The following is an 18,246-nucleotide window of genomic DNA, read 5'->3' as shown; positions in this document are numbered from 1 at the left end:
ATGACGCAGTTGGTAGCCCTCTCCACGTCCAACACCACCTCCCGCCTTCCTCCTTGTGCTTTTTCTGGATCCATATCTACCTCTCTCTCTGCCCTCCTTCCTCCCACCCTTCCTTCCTTTTCCGTAACACACTGCTCCTGCCTTCGCCCGTCTCTTCAATCATTCCGAGACGTGCACGTGGAAAAGAGTCCTTGATCCATCCCGCCCAACGCTTCTTGCTTTTGGGGAAAGCACGACCTTCTGCTCGTCAGCCGAAGCACTCCCAGGCTTCACCAGTCTTTTCGTCCAACACTCACAACACAAACTTACACTCTATACCATCATCTTGCTTGTGGCCCCTCGCCCTCCTTTAGAAGCAGCTCATCATCTGGCATCTCAACTCTTCCTGATTCTATTGCCACCTACACCGACAGAGTCTCGCTCTTACTTGTGCCGTCGTCGTCGTTGTCATAGCTTTTGCGCTAGCTTCGAGGTCCACATCACCAAGTTTAGCTGTCCAGCACTCTAAACTACCATTCCCTCTCGTGTGTCAGGTACTTTACTTTTGTCCGCATCACATCCGTCGCGTCCGCACTCTTCTCTGACGCTTGCCCTGCAGATAGCTTAGCATCATCAAGCTTCTGTCGCCCACCCCCACCACTGTCGTCTGACATCCTTCCGCCATCTTTCCACGCCGCCTAGTCACATCCTCTATCCAGCCACGATGGATCAACACGGACAGAATGGCCCCTCCGGCCCTGGCGGTCGCCGCTTCCACATCGCACACAGACGTAGCCCTTCTGAGCTCACCCCCCTGATGAGTATGTTATCCTCCGATCTCGAGCCCGACCATGCCGCCGCGCTCGTCCATCGCAATGGCTTTACTGACAGTCTTGTAGTGGAGCAACTCGCTCTCGCTCAGCAGATTGAACTTCTTCAACAGCAACAGCAGCAGATTGCCGCAACTCATCAACAGTATGTCAACCTGGGCATGATTCAACCCCAGCAACAACTCCCCAACCAAGCCTTTGCCCAAATGCAAGGCCAACTTCCCAACAACAACGCATTCCAGTTCCCTCAACAACAGCAGCAACAGCAGCAGCAGCAGCAGCACCTACAGCTGCCTGGATCTATGGGCCCACCCGCAGGCCACCGTCGCAACCAGTCCGCCATGCCCAACATGACGATGGGTCCCCCACCCGCTCCATCCGCCGGCTCTTCCGGTACATTTGGCGAGTTCAGTTTCCCCGGTGCAAAGTCTGAGAACGTCAACCCCAGACCCCGTAACAGTGGTTCGATCAGTGGCGGTAGTGGTCATAGCAGAAGACATTCGCTCGCTCTGCCCGAGGCAAAGAAGGCTGCCGAGATTGCTGAGCAGAAACGCAAGCAGTCAGGCTTCCAATTCCCTGTTCCCGGTGCTGCCGGCGCCACACCCGACCGCTCTGTGAGCCCTGGTAATGCCAACAACGACATGCCACCTCCTGCTAACAACTTCTCTGCACGTAGTTCTGGTCGCGGTGGACATGGCCGTAGTCAGAGTCTTGCTGTTGGCAACCAAAGAACCCAGCGTGGCGGTCCCGCCTTCCAGTTCCCCCCTCCCGGTGAGATTAACAATGTTCCTGAACGTCGTGGCAGCCAGGGACATGGAAGAACCCAATCACGCAACTTTGATGGCAATTGGCGTCAACAGCAACCCACCATCCAGGAGCAGCATACTACCAACATGGGTAACTTCCAGATGAACCAGCATGCTGGAGCCCAGCCCTTCCAGCCTGGTCACCGTCAGCGCGGCTCTGTTAACAGCCAGTCGATCAGTTCGATCAGCAACTTCCAGTTCCCTCAGCAGCCCCAGCTCGTCCAGCTTCCTCAGGGTCAGGTTCTCATGCAGCCAAACATGTTCGCTACCCAGGGCTTGAACGCTCTGCAGCTCGCTCAGATCCAGGCCTATCAGGCCGCTGGTCTTCAGGCCCCAATTGCAGGCCTCCAAGGACAGCAGGGTGGCCAGCAAATGACCATGCAACAGCAACAGCAGCAGCGCAAGACTCTCTTCACTCCCTACCTGCCTCAGGCCACTCTCCCTGCCCTGCTTGGCGACGGCCAACTCGTCGCAGGCATCCTCCGTGTCAACAAGAAGAACAGAAGCGATGCCTATGTCACCACTAACGACCTCGACGCTGACATCTTCATTTGTGGTAGCAAGGACCGTAACCGTGCCCTGGAGGGTGATCTCGTTGCTGTCGAACTCCTCGATGTCGATGAAGTCTGGGGTCAAAAGCGCGAAAAGGAAGAGAAGAAGAAGCGCAAGGACATGACCGATAGCCGCGGTACGTCCATGACCGCTGTCAACGATGCCACTACTCAGCCAGAATCCTCCGCTGCTGAGGGAGGCATCCGCAGACGTGGCAGCTTGAAGCAACGTCCCACTCAGAAGAAGAACGATGATGTCGAGGTTGAAGGTCAGAGTTTGCTCCTTATGGAGGAGGACGAAATCAACGACGAGCAGAAGCCTCTCTACGCCGGTCATATCGTAGCCGTTGTTGAGCGCGTTGCCGGTCAGATGTTCTCTGGTACTCTCGGTCTTCTTCGCCCCAGCAGTCAAGCCACCAAGGAAAGACAGGAGGCTGAGCGTCAAGGTCGCGATGGTGGAAACCAGCGCAACCAGCCCGACAGACAGCAAGACAGGCCCAAGATTGTCTGGTTCAAGCCTACTGACAAGCGTGTGCCTCTGATCGCCATTCCTACAGAGCAGGCACCCAAGGACTTCGTCGAGAAGCACCAGGACTACGCCAACAAGATTTTCGTCGCATGCATCAAGCGTTGGCCCATCACCTCTCTGCACCCCTTCGGTACACTCGTCGAGCAGCTTGGTGATGCCGGTGATCTTAAGGTGGAAACCGACGCCCTCTTGCGTGACAACAACTTCGGTCCCGATGACTTCTCCGATGCTGTCCTCAAGAACGTCGGCTATGAAGACTGGTCTGTAGCCAAGGATGGCGAGGCTGCGCTGGAATCTCGCCGTGACTTCCGCAACGAGCAGACCTTCACCATCGACCCCAACGGAAGTGAGGAACTCGATGACGCAATTCACTTCAAGACCCTTAGTGATGGTCACGTTGAGATTGGTGTTCACGTTGCTGACATATCCCACTTCGTCAAGCCTTCGTCTATGGTTGATCGTGAGGCCAAGAAGCGCGGCAGCGGTGTCTATCTGATGAACCGTACCGTCAAGATGCTTCCTCCCAAGATCAGCTCTGAGATCTGCTCTTTGAGCCCTGGTGAGGAGAGATACACTGTCAGTGTGGTGTTCAAGATCAACCCTGATACTGGACGCGTCCTTGATGAGGACACCTGGATTGGCAAGGCGATCATCAAGAGCACTGGCATGGTCTCCTACGATCAAGTTGACAGCATCGTCAACGGCCAGGGTAACTCCGGTCTTAGTGACGAGCGTGCAAGCCAGATCGAACAGCTTCACAGCATTTCTCAGAAGCTTCGTCAAGCCAGATTTGGTGATGGCACCACCAACAACCAACCTCTTCGCTTGATCTACCAACTTGATGACGAGAACGTGCCCGTTGAGCACAACATCTTCGACTCCTCGCCTGCTCACGAGCTCATCGAAGAGCTGAGCCACAAGACCAACTCGTTTGTCGCCCAGAAGATCTTCGCTGGTCTGCCTGAGAAGGCTCTGCTGCGCAAGCAAGCCCCCCCTAACCCTCGTCGTTTGGTCACCTTGAGTGAGCGCATGGCCAACATTGGTGTCGAAGTGGATACCTCCAGCAGTGGCGCTCTGCAAAACAGCCTCTTCCAGATCGAAGATGCCGATGTCCGCAAGGGTGTCGAGACCCTCCTGATCAAGGCTATGCGTCGCGCAAAGTACTTCATTCCTTCCAAGGCGCCCGTCGACCAATACTCGCACTACGCACTCAACCTGCCCTTGTACACCCACTTCACGAACCCTTCGCGTCGTTACGCAGACATTGTTGTTCACCGTCAGCTCGAACACGTTCTTACCAACGGTGCCGTCGAGTTCACCGAGGACGTTGAGGCTCTGGCAAAGACTGCCGAGACTGCAAACACGAAGAAAGATTCGGCTCATGCTGCACAAGAACAGAGCGTGCACATTGAGTCTTGCCGTGCGCTCGACAGAAAGAGCCAAGAGCTCGGAGGCGATTTAATCAGCGAGGGCATTGTCCTTTGCGTGTACGAGTCAGCCTTCGATGTTCTGATCCCTGAGTACGGTTTCGAGAAGCGTGTCCACTGCGACCAGCTTCCTCTCAAGAAGGCCGAGTTCGACAAGAACAAGCGTCTGCTCGAGCTCTACTGGGAGAAGGGTGTCCCATCTTCTGCCTTCGTCCCTGAAGATGAAAAGCCAAAGGCTAGCCGAGCTAACAACTGGTCTGCAGCCGCCGCTGCCCGTGACTCTGCCGCAACTCGTGCCAAGCAGGAAGATGCTCAGCGCAAGCAGATGGAGACCGCGACCATCTCTACTGACGATGCTGATGCTCTCTTCGACGACGATGACGATGCTGTTTCTGAGATCACCGAGCAGACTGCAGGTGTGTCTCTCAACGCAGACCGCAACACCCAGAGCATGCCCCCATCGCCCACTCGCAACGGCATCTCTTCTCAGCAAGGCCCTCAGCGCACCAAGTCAGACCCCAAGGTCCTCCACACCACACCCGAGGCCAAGCTGAGCAACAAGGATAAGTACCTGAAGCTCTTCAGCCTTCGTGAGTCGGATGGCAACTACATCCAAGATGTCAGAGAAATGTCGAGAGTGCCGGTCATCCTTAAGACGGACATGACCAAGAGCCCACCGTAAGTTTCACACAATACCAAAGATCATCACAAGATACTAACTCGAGTTCCAGTTGCTTGACCATCAGATCGCTCAACCCCTATGCCCTGTAGCTTGTCGACTGATGAAAGTTTGTATGGCTTGGTACGAGCAGTTCGACGACATCCGACGCTTAGATATCGTTCCCCCATGTCAGATGCAATTGACCTCGGCACTTGCACATGTATCAACAATGTTTCCGTGGAAGCCCGAAAGACGGGCTAGAAAAAAGTTGAAGGAGATGCGCATACACAAAAGAATGGAGGCAGCTGTCGAAGCAAATTTGTAGAAGGAGCAAGGATTTTGGACGATCCGGAGCGGTTTCATTGTTCTTGTTATGGTTAATTTCTTCATTGATTAGAGTGCTCTTTCGCAGCCTGCTTCCACCGAGCATTTTGTATTAGTCGCTAGCGAAAAGGATATACATTAATCGACGAAAACTGTCTATCAATCATCGAATCTTGACTTTGACCAAGGCCATTCCCATCGAATATAAGGCAGGGCTCTTGTGGCGATGGGTTCCCATTGATCAATGGGCTTGCTCGTGTCGACCAAGACAATGCTACCTCCATTGGCGACGGTACCATCATCGTGAGCTTCGACACTACGACCAGCCTTCCGACAGTCTTCCTGTATGTCAGAGACGAGTTTTTCCACCTCGGGCTTGGGCAGGTCGGCGCTGAGGGTTCTCAGCAACTTTGTCAGACAATCAGAGGAACAGTTGGAAAACTCACTACATCAGAGAGAGGTGAGGCAAGTAATCATCATGAGCCCATCTCTCAGCCCTCCCGTTGTCACCTCCCTCGACAGCCACCCCACGGCAAGCAGAAGCCAGCTGCAGCAATTGAGCAGTCTTTCCGGCTCTCAAAGTCAGCTTCTTGACAAAAGCATCACCAGCTTCTAGCACGTCGAGTGTTACAAAGACAGGGTCATGCTGGTCTCCAGAAGGTAGATGCAAGTCACTCAGCCAAGCTTGTGGATCAGAGCCGTAGAGTGATTTATCGATGTTTGAAGTTATTGTGACATGGGGGACAAAGTCGTGGGTCCGTGTTTGTGGAAAATGAGGAGGTATGGTCTTGGAGATGAGGGTCTGGAGAGCTTGAGAGAAGGAGCTGTCCTTGGGCGGGATGATCCAGAGAGATGCACCTGGCATGTTGAGTAGTAGCTAGAGTGTGTTATTTGAACAGAGTATAGAAAGCTAAGAGAAGATTGAGCTGATTCTCGGAGGAGAATTGATGTTGGAGAAAGTGATGATGATGATGATTATATGACTAGGTATGGTATGGAGAAGGTTGTACGACACGTGATGATGGAGCCGAAGTTGGCGAAGCCGCGTCGGCGGAGGCTTGGAGACAGATCCCTTGAAGCTGTTGGACTTTATTGTTCGCGTCTCAAAAGCACACCCCGAGTGAATACAAAGTGAATTGAACTGGATGAATACGGTCGCGAACTTATCTGGATGAAGCGAGCGCGTCTTTGAGTGAATCCGACGCCCAGCGCATGCCTTGAGACGCGACACGACAGAACGCACCACGACCGGCTTGTTACTCCTCCCCACACCCAACACGGCACTATACCGTCGACACCATGTCGGCCTTCTCCCTGTCGAGGACTGAGAGCCCACAAGCTTTTGTCTCGAGTTTCGCCCCGCGCGTCCGCACATACCAGAACTCGCTGCTCACACCCGCCATCCAACCACAAAATGCCATCGCTCCTCTGCGCACAACCAAGCGCGGTACCACCGCTATCAACTACTCCGAGGACCTCGAGAACGACAGTTTGGTCGAAGATAGCGATGCGCCCCGCAGACCCACCGGCCTGCGCAGTCTGCGCCTGAACGAGTCCCAGACGGCCGTCACCACCGGTTCCATCCAATCAACAGAACTCAGCAGTTCCGTCGACGTTCAGGGTATCTGGCGCGAATGGATGGGCAAGCCCAAGAAGGCCATGACAGAAAGACAGGCCATGCTGCAAGCACAACTCCCGCTCAACCTCGTTCCCATCCGCATCGACTTGAGCGTCAACCCTTACCAACCAGAGGCTCCTCTCCCCAAGCCCAACAATGCGCGCGAGCTCGGTGTTGATGAGAACTCGCCTGCCTACAAGGCTCCCGACATGACTCCAGAGTTCCGCATCAAGGACAGCTTCCTTTGGAACCTGCACGAGTCTCTCATGACACCCGATCAGTTCGCAAAGGTCTTCGTCGACGAGTTGGACTTCCCCTTGGAACGCCGTCCTGCTCTGGCGCTGCAGGTCTCTCAGCAGATCCGTACACAACTCGAAGAACATGCTGCTGTAGTCATGCACCCACTGTTCAACCCTACCTCGACCAACGAGCCCCGCAACATCTCTACACGCCTTCCCATCTCACGCGAAGTCTCGTCCACACCGTTCGCACACACACCATCTGCGCATCAACCGCAGACGAATGGTGTCAACACTCCCAATCCCGCCCAAACGCCCTTGCCCAACGACGCTAATGTCTCCGCCGTTGCTCAACCTCTACCACCCTCGTCCGTACACAACCCTGACGACGCCTACCGCTGCATCATCTCGCTCTCGATCAACCTCATGAATAGACTTTATACCGACAAGTTCGAGTGGTCGCTCATGCATCCCGCTGGCTTCCCAGAAATCTTCGCCAAGCAGACATGCGCCGACCTGGGTTTGTCAGGAGAATGGGTCCCGGCACTCGCCCACGCCATATACGAAGCTGTTCTCAAGCTGAAGAAAGACTACTGCGAGAACAACGGCTCTCTGCTCGGTGTCGTTGGCAGTGGCGTCGATGCCTGGGGTCAAATCGACAACGAAGCTGCAGAAGTGCACGGTGATGGCGCACTGGCGATAGGAGAAGCCGCTGGCTGGCGTTTCGACAACGACGACCTGGGAGCTGAGTGGCAACCACACGTCGAATTCCTCAGCAAGGATGAGATTGAGAAGCGTGAAGGTGACCGCGAACGCCAGATGCGCAGACAGAGACGTGACATGGCTGCACGTGCTACAGCTGGCTTCGCACCACCACCTGCTTTGGCAAACGATTACTTTGGCGCACAGGCTGCTGGTGGCGATGAAGAGAGGATGGGCAGAGGCGAGAGAAGCAAGAAGAAGAGGCGTTTCCGTAGTCTCAGTCCCACCGGCCGCGAGACACCTGACTTTACCGCTGCCTTTGGTGGAGAGCAGGGCAAGTTGACAGAGTCGGAGCGTCCTGTCTGGCAGTGCACTCACTGTCGTATCGGCGGAAGCGCTGTCTGGGCTATTCGCGACGGACCCAACGGACCTAGAGTAAGTGATCGCAACTCCCGAGTGCATGTCACAAAATTGCTAACTAGCTTTCCCAGTCACTCTGCAACAACTGCGGTCTTCTCTACGAACGTGACAAGCGTCTACCACCATGGGCCAAGGATCTCTACCTGATCGAACAACCCAAGCCCAGCAGGCAAGTCTCCATCATTCGACTTCCCTTCAAAGCACCTCGCTAACTTCGACCCTCTCAGACCTGAACCACCTTCACACTCCCACCACCACGCACCTCTCCCCCACACCCCTTCAGGCTTCATCCCCAACCCCCACCGCTCACTCAGCATGCAAGCCTCTTCAAACGCACTCAACGGCAGCCCACACATGCGCCACCAACTCTCAGACCTGCCCGACGCCTACGCAGCCACCGTGCGCGGAGGCGGCCCCAGCATGTTCGAAGACTATGCTGTTGAAGGCGAAGACTTGGATTGGACCAAAGTCACCGATCCACGCGAGAGAAAGCGCTTGCAGAATATCATCAACGGAAGAAAGTATCGCGAGAGGAGGTTGGCTGCTGAGGCTGCTGCCGCTGCTCATTCGGGTGCTAGTCCTGCGCCTATGAGGTAGATGTTCTTCGATTGGGATGGTAGAGCATGAGTTTGCAGTTTCGAAAGACATGGTTACAATTGGCAAAGCTGATTGTTCGCTTTGGCGATTCGAAGAAGGGCACAAGGGAAAAGAGGGTTTGAGGAAGGACGCCTTTTTACGGCTTCATTGATGAAGCCTTTTTTTACGAGAGGAAGAGGCTAGAGGTTTTCGCCAATCATGGCCGGCAAAACGAGGAAATACACCTCGATGAGATGACTTCTTAGAGTTTTTATGTTCTCATGGTCGAAGCATTACAATTCCATTGTCTGACCCTCTCTTGGCGGGTATTCGAAACTCCTGGCGCGAAATGCTACTTTATGATTCCCTATACCGGTGCGCCGTTTTCTGTTCCCTCGTTCCATCGTTTGAAGTCATGATAGATAGTCCTCGCTGCGGCATGAGCTCCTCCCGACCCCTCTCCACGCGCTTTTCATGCTCCGGCCAGGTGGTGCTGCATGTCTGGCCGTGATGCCATGTTCTATGCGCTGCAACCAGACTCGCAAATGTAGGGAGCATGTCCTAGCCCGTTCATATATCTGTGACCTGAGGGCTTTCTGTTGATGTTTGTACTGTAACAGAGCAAACACCGTCATCTCTTAGGCATCGGTGCTCTTTCGCTAGCAGGCATCTCCCTTCCACTCGTGTCCTTGACATTCACGAGTCGTGGCGGAGGTGTCTTGTCTCTGGAAGTAATGCGCTGGTTGCTAACCTTGTCACGTTTCCTCCTCTTGTCACGAGGCAGCATGGCTGCTGTTTCGTCGTCACCATGGTCCTCCTCTTCCTCATCAACCAATTCTCCATCGGCAGTCTCGTGGTCGGGTGGGGTGATCCATTCTTTGGGCACCACACACGGCAATGCAAGACCAACACTAGCAGCTCGGTTCAACCACGTTGGCCCCGGTCTACCAGTCAATCTCTCGCAGAGATACGAAGAAAAGTGATTGCAATTGTTGCTGAGGAGATTGTACCGCGTGCCTTGAAACACTCTGGAAGCGTCATTGATTACATGCGTAATTTCTTCTTGGGATAGCACGGTGAAGCCATGGATAATTTCGCAGCGAAAGGTGCCGCCAGGAGGCTCGAGTTTCGGTTTCGTCCAGTAGACTCCGCTAACGCCTTTGCGGTCGTGACCGCCGTAGGCGTATTCTCGTTCGTTGATCACTACGCCGGTATGCAGGAGGGAACCGCCGATGGTCCAGAGTATGTTGGAGAGACGACCGGGCTAGATTGTGTTAGTCCTGCTGCAAAGCGAAGTAGTGTGGGCGAGGTAGTCTGACTGGTAATAAGTCGTAGACATGGATCTTGACTTCGGTTTTTTGAGCAGCGAGAGAAGAGCGATAGACTGATGACGATTGTCGCTTGTGCTTTGAAGACGACGGCGTCATTGCGATTGAGCGCTGATTGAGAGTTTCCCGACGTTTGTGATTGCGAAAAACGATAACAGGTGACGAAGGGTAATTGTTGAATATTCTCGGCGCGAGTCGTCAAGTGAAGGCGGTAAGATGACTTGAGATTGAACAGGCAGTCGCGCCCAAAGGGTTCCTTGGAAGTTGGTCCCCTTCACTTCATGGTTGCTGCCCCGCACTCCACAAGTCAGCCGCGACGGCAAGGGCCTGGCCGCCATTCATCCTTCTGCCATGTCATGGACAGCGTCCAGCATTTTTTTGCAACAAGACAGTCGATCGTGCATCAGAAGTGTCGTCTCGAGATGCACGCCATGCAGGTCATCACGTGTGTCTCGAGGAGACGGACAAGAGCTCTAACGCATGAATGGACGCCCAATGTGCGCACAGACGAAGACAACAATAGGAAAACAAAGCTGTTTGACAATAGCAAATCTCATTCACTACACTCGGCACTGTTGCACGACTATCGGCAACCTTTCGGCCCGAGTATCAATAGGAGCCGACAATAGGAACTTCGTTCGCTGTTGGGGAGGCTGACAATACGAAAGACGCGCCGACCAGATCGCGTCATGTGTCCCCTCCTATTGATGCACCAGAATGATCAGACTTACAGTAGGTACATCAGGCAACTGTCTCGTATCATCTTCTATTGTCCTCCCACTCCGTTTGTTGTTCTAGTATATGTGCATATCTCTATCTGTTATAAAGAAAGGCTTCAAGAAACCGATCCCCTTCCAATACCTTGCGAGCCATCCTGCTTTCTACGACTCTTCTCGTCCAGAAGCTTCTCTCATTCTCCATAGCAACAGTGTGTTGCACCTTCTCATACTCTCTCCAACACACCTTCGCTCCCCTTCAGAACTCCACCCGCTCTCTTTTGCTTCCAGGAATCTCCATCCACAGCCGTCATGGATTCTCTCATGCACTCCTGCCACAAGATCATGCTCGAGCGAGCCTCTGCACAAGATAGCGAGCACCACCCACAACCACTCTCAGACAACCCACCACCAGCCTACACTGCCGAAGACAACTTGATCGACTCGGAAGATGACTACGACGACGAAGACCCATCCCCAGTCACTCTGGTCCTCAACGCCGACACAAAAGTTCATGGAACTGGCAACATGATTGCAACATCACCACTCTCCGATGCCACACGCCTATCAGCACTTCTTCTCGCTGCAGTACAAGGTCTCAATGCTGCAAAGACCAGTGCTACTGAATCTGGCTCGGCCACCCCTATGTTGCAGGTCAACCTTACGATCAACTGCGGTGTCACTGTCATTGGTGACAAGAATGTTATTGGCTACAAGACTCAAGGCACCCTTCCGACTACCATGAAGAGAAAGATTACTGAGGAGGTATGTGCTTTGTCCGTCAACATTTTGCTTTGATCCTCCTAACGTATCGCGATAGGATCCTGGAGATGTCCCTGAAGCCAAGAAGACCAAGGCTCAGTGAGCGATCTGGCTGTATGAACAATGCGACAAAGAGACACGATGCCCTCCTTTGACATGTCCCTTGAGCTGCAATGAATGAACAAGATGATATCCTTTGACCGTTAGTGTTGTTTCCTTTGTCCTCGAACACCGTGAACCCCCTTTCCATGCATCATGCTGGTGACCAGACAGCTCTAAGGTCGTTGTATAAGTAGCCCTTGGTGGTTCTCAACCTGTTCTCACCTTACAGTCCCACAAACCCAACAAAAGAAGTAATCAACCAACACTCTGACAGCACGAAAACATGTCCGCAACAACCACGACTTCAGGTAAGTCTACTTTCGGAGTGGAATTGGAGTTCCTCGCTGTCGTCGACGACAATTGGCACTGCGCACCTCACCAAGCCATCCATGAGGTCCTTCGAGAACCGGTCTCGGTCCCATGCCCTTTCAACTGCGAGGAGGGTGAACACATCCTTCGACTGCCCATCGATGATCGACCACCCTCATTCTGGGAGTTCAATCAGAACAAGAATCCTTATAACACTTGGGTGGTAGGTCGTGATTGTTCCGTCAAACTCAATGCTGACGAGAGACAGTTGCTGCCAGATAGCCATCTGATTAGTGATATCGAAATACCCTCTCGCATCCTCGACTTCAAAAACCCTAGTCCTTGTCCACACGGTCAAGCCTACCCTTGCAATGGCGCACCCGTTATGTGGGCATGGCAAAATGAGATCTCGAGCATCATCGACACTCTCAAACAAAAATGCAACAGACCTGGTTGGAGAGTCTTTGTCAACGGAACTTGTGGTCTGCACGTCCATATCGGTCGTGAAAAGTTTGGATTCAACCTCGATACCACCAAAAACGTCATGGCCATGTTTACTGCTTTTGAGCGTTGCTTCGATGCCATACTCCCCGTCGATCGCATTTGTGGCTATGAAAATGACCACGCTCCTCTTCCTTCTCTGCAGCTGACTCCTTCTGCCAGATCCTCAACTGTCCCCTGGACCGAGTCTCCTGGGATCAAATATTCACTGCCTCACTCGGCCCGCCAATACGAGCATCTCGGTCACGATCTGATGAATACTTATGAATCAGCCGACTTTCTCACCTGGAACACTTTGGTCAGGAACCCCAATATCCCCTACTGGCTGCACCTGCTCTACAACACTGAATCGATCATGGCGCTCGGTGAGTACAGTACTTCTCACATCTCATGGGTCAATCTCCAGCATATGGTCTACCGAGACAGCAAACCAACCATCGAAATCCGCTTGCACCCAGGAAGTCTGGAAGCCGATGAGATAATTTCTTGGATAGATTTCCTCTGCAATCTCTTCTTCTATGCTGAATCCACCCCTACAGACTCTGTTTCCGCGACTCTGAATGCAAACTATGCTAATCCCGACTACACCATCCTCGATATCTGCAGACTGGTCAACGCATCTCCAGCTACTATCGCTCACTACACTTCCTTCCTCTCAGGAACCTACCACACCACCTTCGCCTCCAACACTCTCTCTTCCCAACCCCCCGACGTCGTAACCCCCCTCCACACCTCTGTCCTCAGCACCTGCAGCAACCAACATTCTCTTCCCGCCATCTCTTCTCGTATCCTCTCAAAACTAATCTCAGGCCGCTACGGCCAATTCCCTACTTCCTTCCTCAACAGTGTTTTGCCCGCTAATGTGACCGCTGGTGCGAATGCAGATGCATGGTGGTTGAATGATATAATGGACGCACAGGGTCAGGAAAGCTGGGATCAAGAGTGTCATAGAGCGGTGTCTAGGGCTGTCGCTAGAAAGAATGGTGTACCTGGACATGAGTTGGACAATATCTTTTGATCAAGATTGAGATGGGTCGTTTTCTCTTTATGTCTTTTTTTTCTTTCTATATCACTACAATATAATTCTTTTTTGTATTGCTTATGCTAGGTTTCTTACTTTTTGTGTTCTGGCTTCGTGGAATTGTAGTCTCTATGCTTTGAATATCATTCGTACATCTCACTCATGGTCTGTAGTCCTGGCTTTTTGCGAACTGAAGGATGGCACGCTATGGTTATGTAGATGCCAAAACACTCTCCAGAGAGGAAGTCATCATCAAGGAGACATGTCACTCTGCTTCCGACATGCGACCATGCATCTCAAGGCCTACATTGTATCACTAAATGTCATCGTGAAGAGTTGGCAGTGAGATTCATAGTCGAGAGCACGGGGAGATGTCATGTTCTGTTCTTTTTTTGTTTCATTTTGTTCAGAAATCTTTATATCATAGCACTGAATGCTTTGAATGAGGATGATCATTACCAACCGCCATTCATCGTTCTACGCTCTCCTTGCTGTTTTTCTCTTGTTTGACGTTGTTTTTGGTTCCGTTGTTCAAGAAGAGAAAGTCAATTCCTCCTTGTGACAATCATGTGTCAATAGAAACCTTTTCGTTCGTGGTTGTTCCTTTCCTCCCGTAAAAAGCCAGTAATCCCCCCTTTGTGATTAGTCGACGCCTGCTAAAAACACACCCCATCCAGCACGAAGCATCCATTTTGGTAATAACGCCGGTGAAAAGCAAGAACAGAGAGCAAAAAAGCAAAACCAAAGGTGTGGGGTATGCACGGGAAATTTGTTGGTACAACAAAGTGGACCGCGGTGGAGGTAAGGAAAGGGCGGAGGACTAAAACCGTTCGCCGTGTGGTATCAAAGGGGATCCGTATGCGAATGGGAAAGTGAGAGGGATTGATGTGCAAGGTCAGATCATGAGCTTTTGACACCGACGCCGAGCATCCCGTTGTTGAAGGCTGGAGAGCCCCCAGAAGTTTCGAAGTTGGTGGGATAGTCCTTTGCGGTGGTCAGCAAGAGCCGGGCAGGCTTGTAGGAGAAAGGGCAGTTCATACTTTTCGGCGCTTCTTGGCGGCAGAGTTTCGCTTGTCATCCAAGCCACCTGTTGAGTAGCCATCATCTTCTTGGTAGCTCTCATTGTAGCCAGAGTAGCTGCTCTCGTCGTAGCGGCGCTTCTTGTTGGAGCGATCGGGACGAATGCCGTTGGGGTTTGAGGAGCGTGGCGAGGCAGGAGCAGACGCGCGCATGGATGAGGCTTGCGCCTTGAGCATCTGCGGATGAGCTGCTATCTTGTTTGCGGGCTGAGAGGGAGTCTTGTTGCCATCGTCGAGACCGAGAATGGCTTTCCACTTGTTGTGCTCATCAGCAGGGAGAGTGCCAGGGTTCATGGTCAAGGCACGACCCAGGTTAGCCATGAGAGACGATGATTGGGCGTTCTCGAGTTCTCTGCCGTGTATACGCTGGTCATACCATGAACCCTCGTCCCATTGCATGAAGCCGGCCAACTCGCCAGGGACATCAGTGGGCTTGTTCTTTCCGCTAAGGCCGAAATTCTTGACCTTTCCCTCGTAAGACTTGCGCAGCTTGTTGATCTTCTCGCCGGTGATGGGATCAGTGCGGCGAACCGAGTTGGCGATGCTTTGCAGGCCGTATAGGTTGATGAGATTTTCATTTGGGTGAGGTCGCGAGATAGGGTGAGCTATCCGTGGACTTTATGTTAACCAAATAAAGCACATTAACAAAACAACAAGGGGTCAAGCCTTACGGGATTGACAGAGCAGCGGCAGTACTGGCCGCGATGGCAATGACGGCGGCTGAGCCTGCGCATCAGGCATGTCGGTGTCCATGTCCGAGTTGGCGTGGGGAGGAGTCGACTTGTGCGAGTTCAGGTCGCGGTTAGAGAGCGAGTTCGTCGGGACGTAGGACGACGGCGGCGTGGGAAAGGATTGGTCTTTGCCATTATGCGCCGACGAAGACATGCGCACCGACGCAGGCGAGGGCGGAGTGTGTGGTGTGACTGAGACAGGCGCAGGCTTTTGATTCACGGGCTGGTTCTGGTAGTAATAGGGCGGCGAGACGGGCGACGCCGGCATACGGGCTACGGGCGAGTCGGCGGTGGGAGAGTCGAAGAGGAGACGATGAGATGCGGATGGTAGTGATGATGATGATGATGTGGGCGCGGGTGGGTCAAAGGAGGGTAATTGCCGACGCCTTTGTTTGCTCGTGTACGTCGATGGGCGTGAGGGAGATGGAGAGCTAGTGAAAGCCTGCTTTGTTCGACGACGCCGTACGTTTCAAGCGCTGTACCGACCGGCGGATCCGTGAGTTCGAGCGTGCGGATGGCGTGAAGGGGGGACGGATGTGTTGGTCGTTGGCTGCTCTCGAGGCTTTCCTGTCTGTCGCTCGGCCGCCCTCAGTGTCTCGTCGGGAAGGCACTAGACTACTTTTGCCGAGCCCAACTCGGCAAGAGCCACCGACGCCCACGCGCTCCAGCCGGCAAAGCAGCCTCGTCATAGTCGCCGCCGATCACTGCAGCTCCAGCGCGCGCGCGTGCTAAAGTGCTTTCGCTGCACATACTTTGGCCTGTTTGCTTCTACACATATCGACACCACCATGCCCGACGAGTACGGCGACGAGACCGATCTCTTCGAAATCGTTGATCGCACTACTGCGCCCGACTCCAATCCACCTCGACCAGCTCCTGCCTCCGACAATGCTCGCAAGGTCGTCCAGCCCACACCCCAAGCTCTACCTGCTCGCAAATCCGCATCATCTATCCTGGTCTCGCCGCGCCAGAAAGGCAATCCCATCCTGAACAGCATCAAGTCTTTGCCTTGGGAGTACTCGGACATCCCTGCCGACTTTGTTCTTGGTCAGACAACCTGTGCTCTGTTTCTGTCGCTCAAATACCACCGCCTGCATCCTGAATACATCTACTCGCGCATCCGTCAATTGGGTCAAAAGTACCTCCTTCGCGTCGTTCTAGTCATGGTCGACATAGAGAACCATCAAGACCCTCTGAAAGAGCTGTCCAAGACCTCCCTTATCAACAATGTCACCCTGATCCTCACCTGGAGCGCAAACGAGGCTGGACGTTACTTGGAGCTCTTCAAGTCATGCGAAAATGCTGCCCCAACCGGTATCAAGGCCCAAAAGGCTGCCACCTTCGCCGACAATCTCGTCGAGTTCATCACTGTTCCTCGCAGCATCAACAAGACTGACGCCGTAGGCATCGTCTCCAACTTTGGAAGTGTGCGCACCTCCGTCAATGCCCGTCCCGAAGACCTATCTCACGTCGCTGGCTGGGGAGATAAGAAGGTCAAGGCTTGGTGCCAGTCTGTTCGCGAGCCTTTCCGTGTGACCAAAACCAAACGTCGCCTTGGTCGCGAAGACTCAAGACCTACGCAGTCTAATGTCGAGCAAGACAGTCGCGTGGCTGCCAGACTTGGCATCGGCGCTTCCCTCTCTTCTGTCGACATACCTGCTGGACCAAACACCTCCGTAGGCACTTCTGACGCTGACAGACGGTCCGATGTCAGACTCGCCGATGATTATGAGCCCGGCGCCGATGAGGAAGAGGCCATGGCAGAAGCCTTTGCACGTCCGTCCAAACCGCCCGCAGCACCACAGCCAGCTCCTCCCCCTGTCAACAAAGCGCAAGCCGAGGAGAACCTTAGTGAGGGTATGATGGCGGCGTTGGCTAGGTTGAGACAGACATGAACTCTGCCGTGTTTGCCAAAACATCGTTATCATTACAGACTTCCACCAGAAGCCCCCCCGCCTTTAGCTGCGAGACCGGGTCTAGACAACTCTGTTCATCTCAGCTGAAGTCGAACAGATCCACAAGCTTCTTGGCTTCGCGAGCCAGCATCAAACACATAGGGCTGTTGTTGTGGTCGTGCATATCGTGTCTTCTTCGCTCTGGATCAGGGCAATCCGCAGTTGGCTCCATCGTATGCCAGTGAGCCTGCCTCTGTTCTAAACTTGACACGACCGACATAAAACTGGCACGACTCGCATCGCAGGTCCCATAGATCTCGGCTTTGACCACCTTATTCGCTAGCTTCTTCCATTCCAAAGGCGGCAGCTCAAGCACGAGGGGCTCATTCGAATCCATGCCACCAACAATCTCGTGTCTCGGTTTGGTCAGATCAAAACTACCGATCTGCAGAGTCATCATTTGCCCCGTCTGTTCGGCTGCAGTCATTTCCGAGGCAATCGCCTTGACAATCCTGTTGTATCGTTCGGAAATGGAGAGTAGTAGGGTCCCAAGTAGCTGCGAATTCTGTGTCGCTGTCAGATATTGTGCTGGGCAGACTTGACAATCAATACATGATTTGCTTGTGTGCAGCGCATCGCGAAGACAGTGTAGGCTAGAAGGAAAGCTGACATGATCCATGCCGCGCAAGTTCTCCAGCGTGAGGTATATGGACGACAGGCAGGCACATGACTGGGCCGGAAGGACGCCCATAGCAGGTGTGGTAAGCAGATTGGCCTCGTTGATGCTGTCTAGAACGGTAGGCAAATTCACGCCAGGGAAGTTGATCTCATCAGCAAGGGTATTGAATTGGATTGCACTGTCAAAGCGGTTGGATTCGGCGGAAGCTGTATTTTGCCGTGTAAAACGGGAAGATTCACCAGCTGGTTGATCGGTACCCTGTAGCTTGCGCTTCCTAGGCCTTCCCATGGATTTTTGAGTAGAGTAGACGCAAGCGATGTTATCGTTTGCACATCGCGAACACTCGGGTTGTTCTCCGGAGCACTTTAGTTTGCGAGTTCCTGGACGGTTAGCTTCGAGAAGATCTAGTAGTATATACGCTGAGTCGTACTGCATTCGTCACAAGCCACTCTTCTACGCTC

The 18,246-nt window shown here is 53.3% G+C and overlaps 9 protein-coding genes across 9 annotated transcripts; 5 read left to right on the top strand and 4 right to left on the bottom strand.

The window, feature by feature from the left end:
- Positions 1–703: 703 nt before the first annotated feature.
- Positions 704–4,893, top strand: M436DRAFT_49923 (RNB-domain-containing protein; the record flags this gene model as incomplete). The annotated part of the gene is made up of 3 exons (XM_013570835.1): positions 704–800; positions 879–4,800; positions 4,854–4,893. 3 exons carry the CDS (start codon positions 704–706, stop codon positions 4,891–4,893), a joined length of 4,059 nt encoding a protein of 1,352 aa, XP_013426289.1.
- A 373-nt stretch (positions 4,894–5,266) lies between these two features.
- Positions 5,267–5,972, bottom strand: M436DRAFT_82837 (2',3'-cyclic-nucleotide 3'-phosphodiesterase-like protein; the record flags this gene model as incomplete). Its single annotated transcript, XM_013570912.1, has 2 exons — positions 5,267–5,498; positions 5,554–5,972. 2 exons carry the CDS (start codon positions 5,970–5,972, stop codon positions 5,267–5,269), a joined length of 651 nt encoding a protein of 216 aa, XP_013426366.1.
- Positions 5,973–6,406: 434 nt separating this feature from the next.
- Positions 6,407–8,298, top strand: M436DRAFT_49624 (SNF5-domain-containing protein; the record flags this gene model as incomplete). Its single annotated transcript, XM_013570776.1, has 2 exons — positions 6,407–8,101; positions 8,158–8,298. The coding sequence occupies 2 exons, from the start codon at positions 6,407–6,409 to the stop codon at positions 8,296–8,298; spliced, it is 1,836 nt and encodes a 611-aa protein (XP_013426230.1).
- A 1,001-nt stretch (positions 8,299–9,299) lies between these two features.
- M436DRAFT_30650 (DUF862-domain-containing protein) lies at positions 9,300–10,068 on the bottom strand (the record flags this gene model as incomplete). Its single annotated transcript, XM_013570640.1, has 2 exons — positions 9,300–9,926; positions 9,982–10,068. Coding segments are annotated over 2 exons (714 nt in total), but the record flags the coding sequence as incomplete, so codon positions are not given.
- A 950-nt stretch (positions 10,069–11,018) lies between these two features.
- M436DRAFT_64728 (uncharacterized protein) lies at positions 11,019–11,571 on the top strand (the record flags this gene model as incomplete). Its single annotated transcript, XM_013570853.1, has 2 exons — positions 11,019–11,471; positions 11,527–11,571. The coding sequence occupies 2 exons, from the start codon at positions 11,019–11,021 to the stop codon at positions 11,569–11,571; spliced, it is 498 nt and encodes a 165-aa protein (XP_013426307.1).
- A 282-nt stretch (positions 11,572–11,853) lies between these two features.
- On the top strand, positions 11,854–13,398 carry M436DRAFT_49513 (uncharacterized protein; the record flags this gene model as incomplete). The annotated part of the gene is made up of 1 exon (XM_013570755.1): positions 11,854–13,398. The coding sequence occupies one exon, from the start codon at positions 11,854–11,856 to the stop codon at positions 13,396–13,398; it is 1,545 nt and encodes a 514-aa protein (XP_013426209.1).
- A 903-nt stretch (positions 13,399–14,301) lies between these two features.
- Positions 14,302–15,365, bottom strand: M436DRAFT_49832 (Rox3-domain-containing protein; the record flags this gene model as incomplete). Its single annotated transcript, XM_013570817.1, has 3 exons — positions 14,302–14,385; positions 14,442–15,085; positions 15,152–15,365. 3 exons carry the CDS (start codon positions 15,363–15,365, stop codon positions 14,302–14,304), a joined length of 942 nt encoding a protein of 313 aa, XP_013426271.1.
- A 634-nt stretch (positions 15,366–15,999) lies between these two features.
- M436DRAFT_73663 (mating-type switching protein swi10) lies at positions 16,000–17,106 on the top strand (the record flags this gene model as incomplete). The annotated part of the gene is made up of 1 exon (XM_013570911.1): positions 16,000–17,106. The coding sequence occupies one exon, from the start codon at positions 16,000–16,002 to the stop codon at positions 17,104–17,106; it is 1,107 nt and encodes a 368-aa protein (XP_013426365.1).
- A 100-nt stretch (positions 17,107–17,206) lies between these two features.
- M436DRAFT_64724 (uncharacterized protein) lies at positions 17,207–18,220 on the bottom strand (the record flags this gene model as incomplete). The annotated part of the gene is made up of 1 exon (XM_013570852.1): positions 17,207–18,220. The coding sequence occupies one exon, from the start codon at positions 18,218–18,220 to the stop codon at positions 17,207–17,209; it is 1,014 nt and encodes a 337-aa protein (XP_013426306.1).
- Positions 18,221–18,246: the final 26 nt, after the last annotated feature.

The sequence above is a fragment of the Aureobasidium namibiae genome (genome assembly GCF_000721765.1).
Source record: "Aureobasidium namibiae CBS 147.97 unplaced genomic scaffold scaffold_11, whole genome shotgun sequence".
Lineage (NCBI taxonomy): Eukaryota > Fungi > Ascomycota > Dothideomycetes > Dothideales > Saccotheciaceae > Aureobasidium > Aureobasidium namibiae.
Note: the sequence above shows the minus strand (reverse complement) of the source record. Positions and strands in the feature narration are given on the sequence as shown.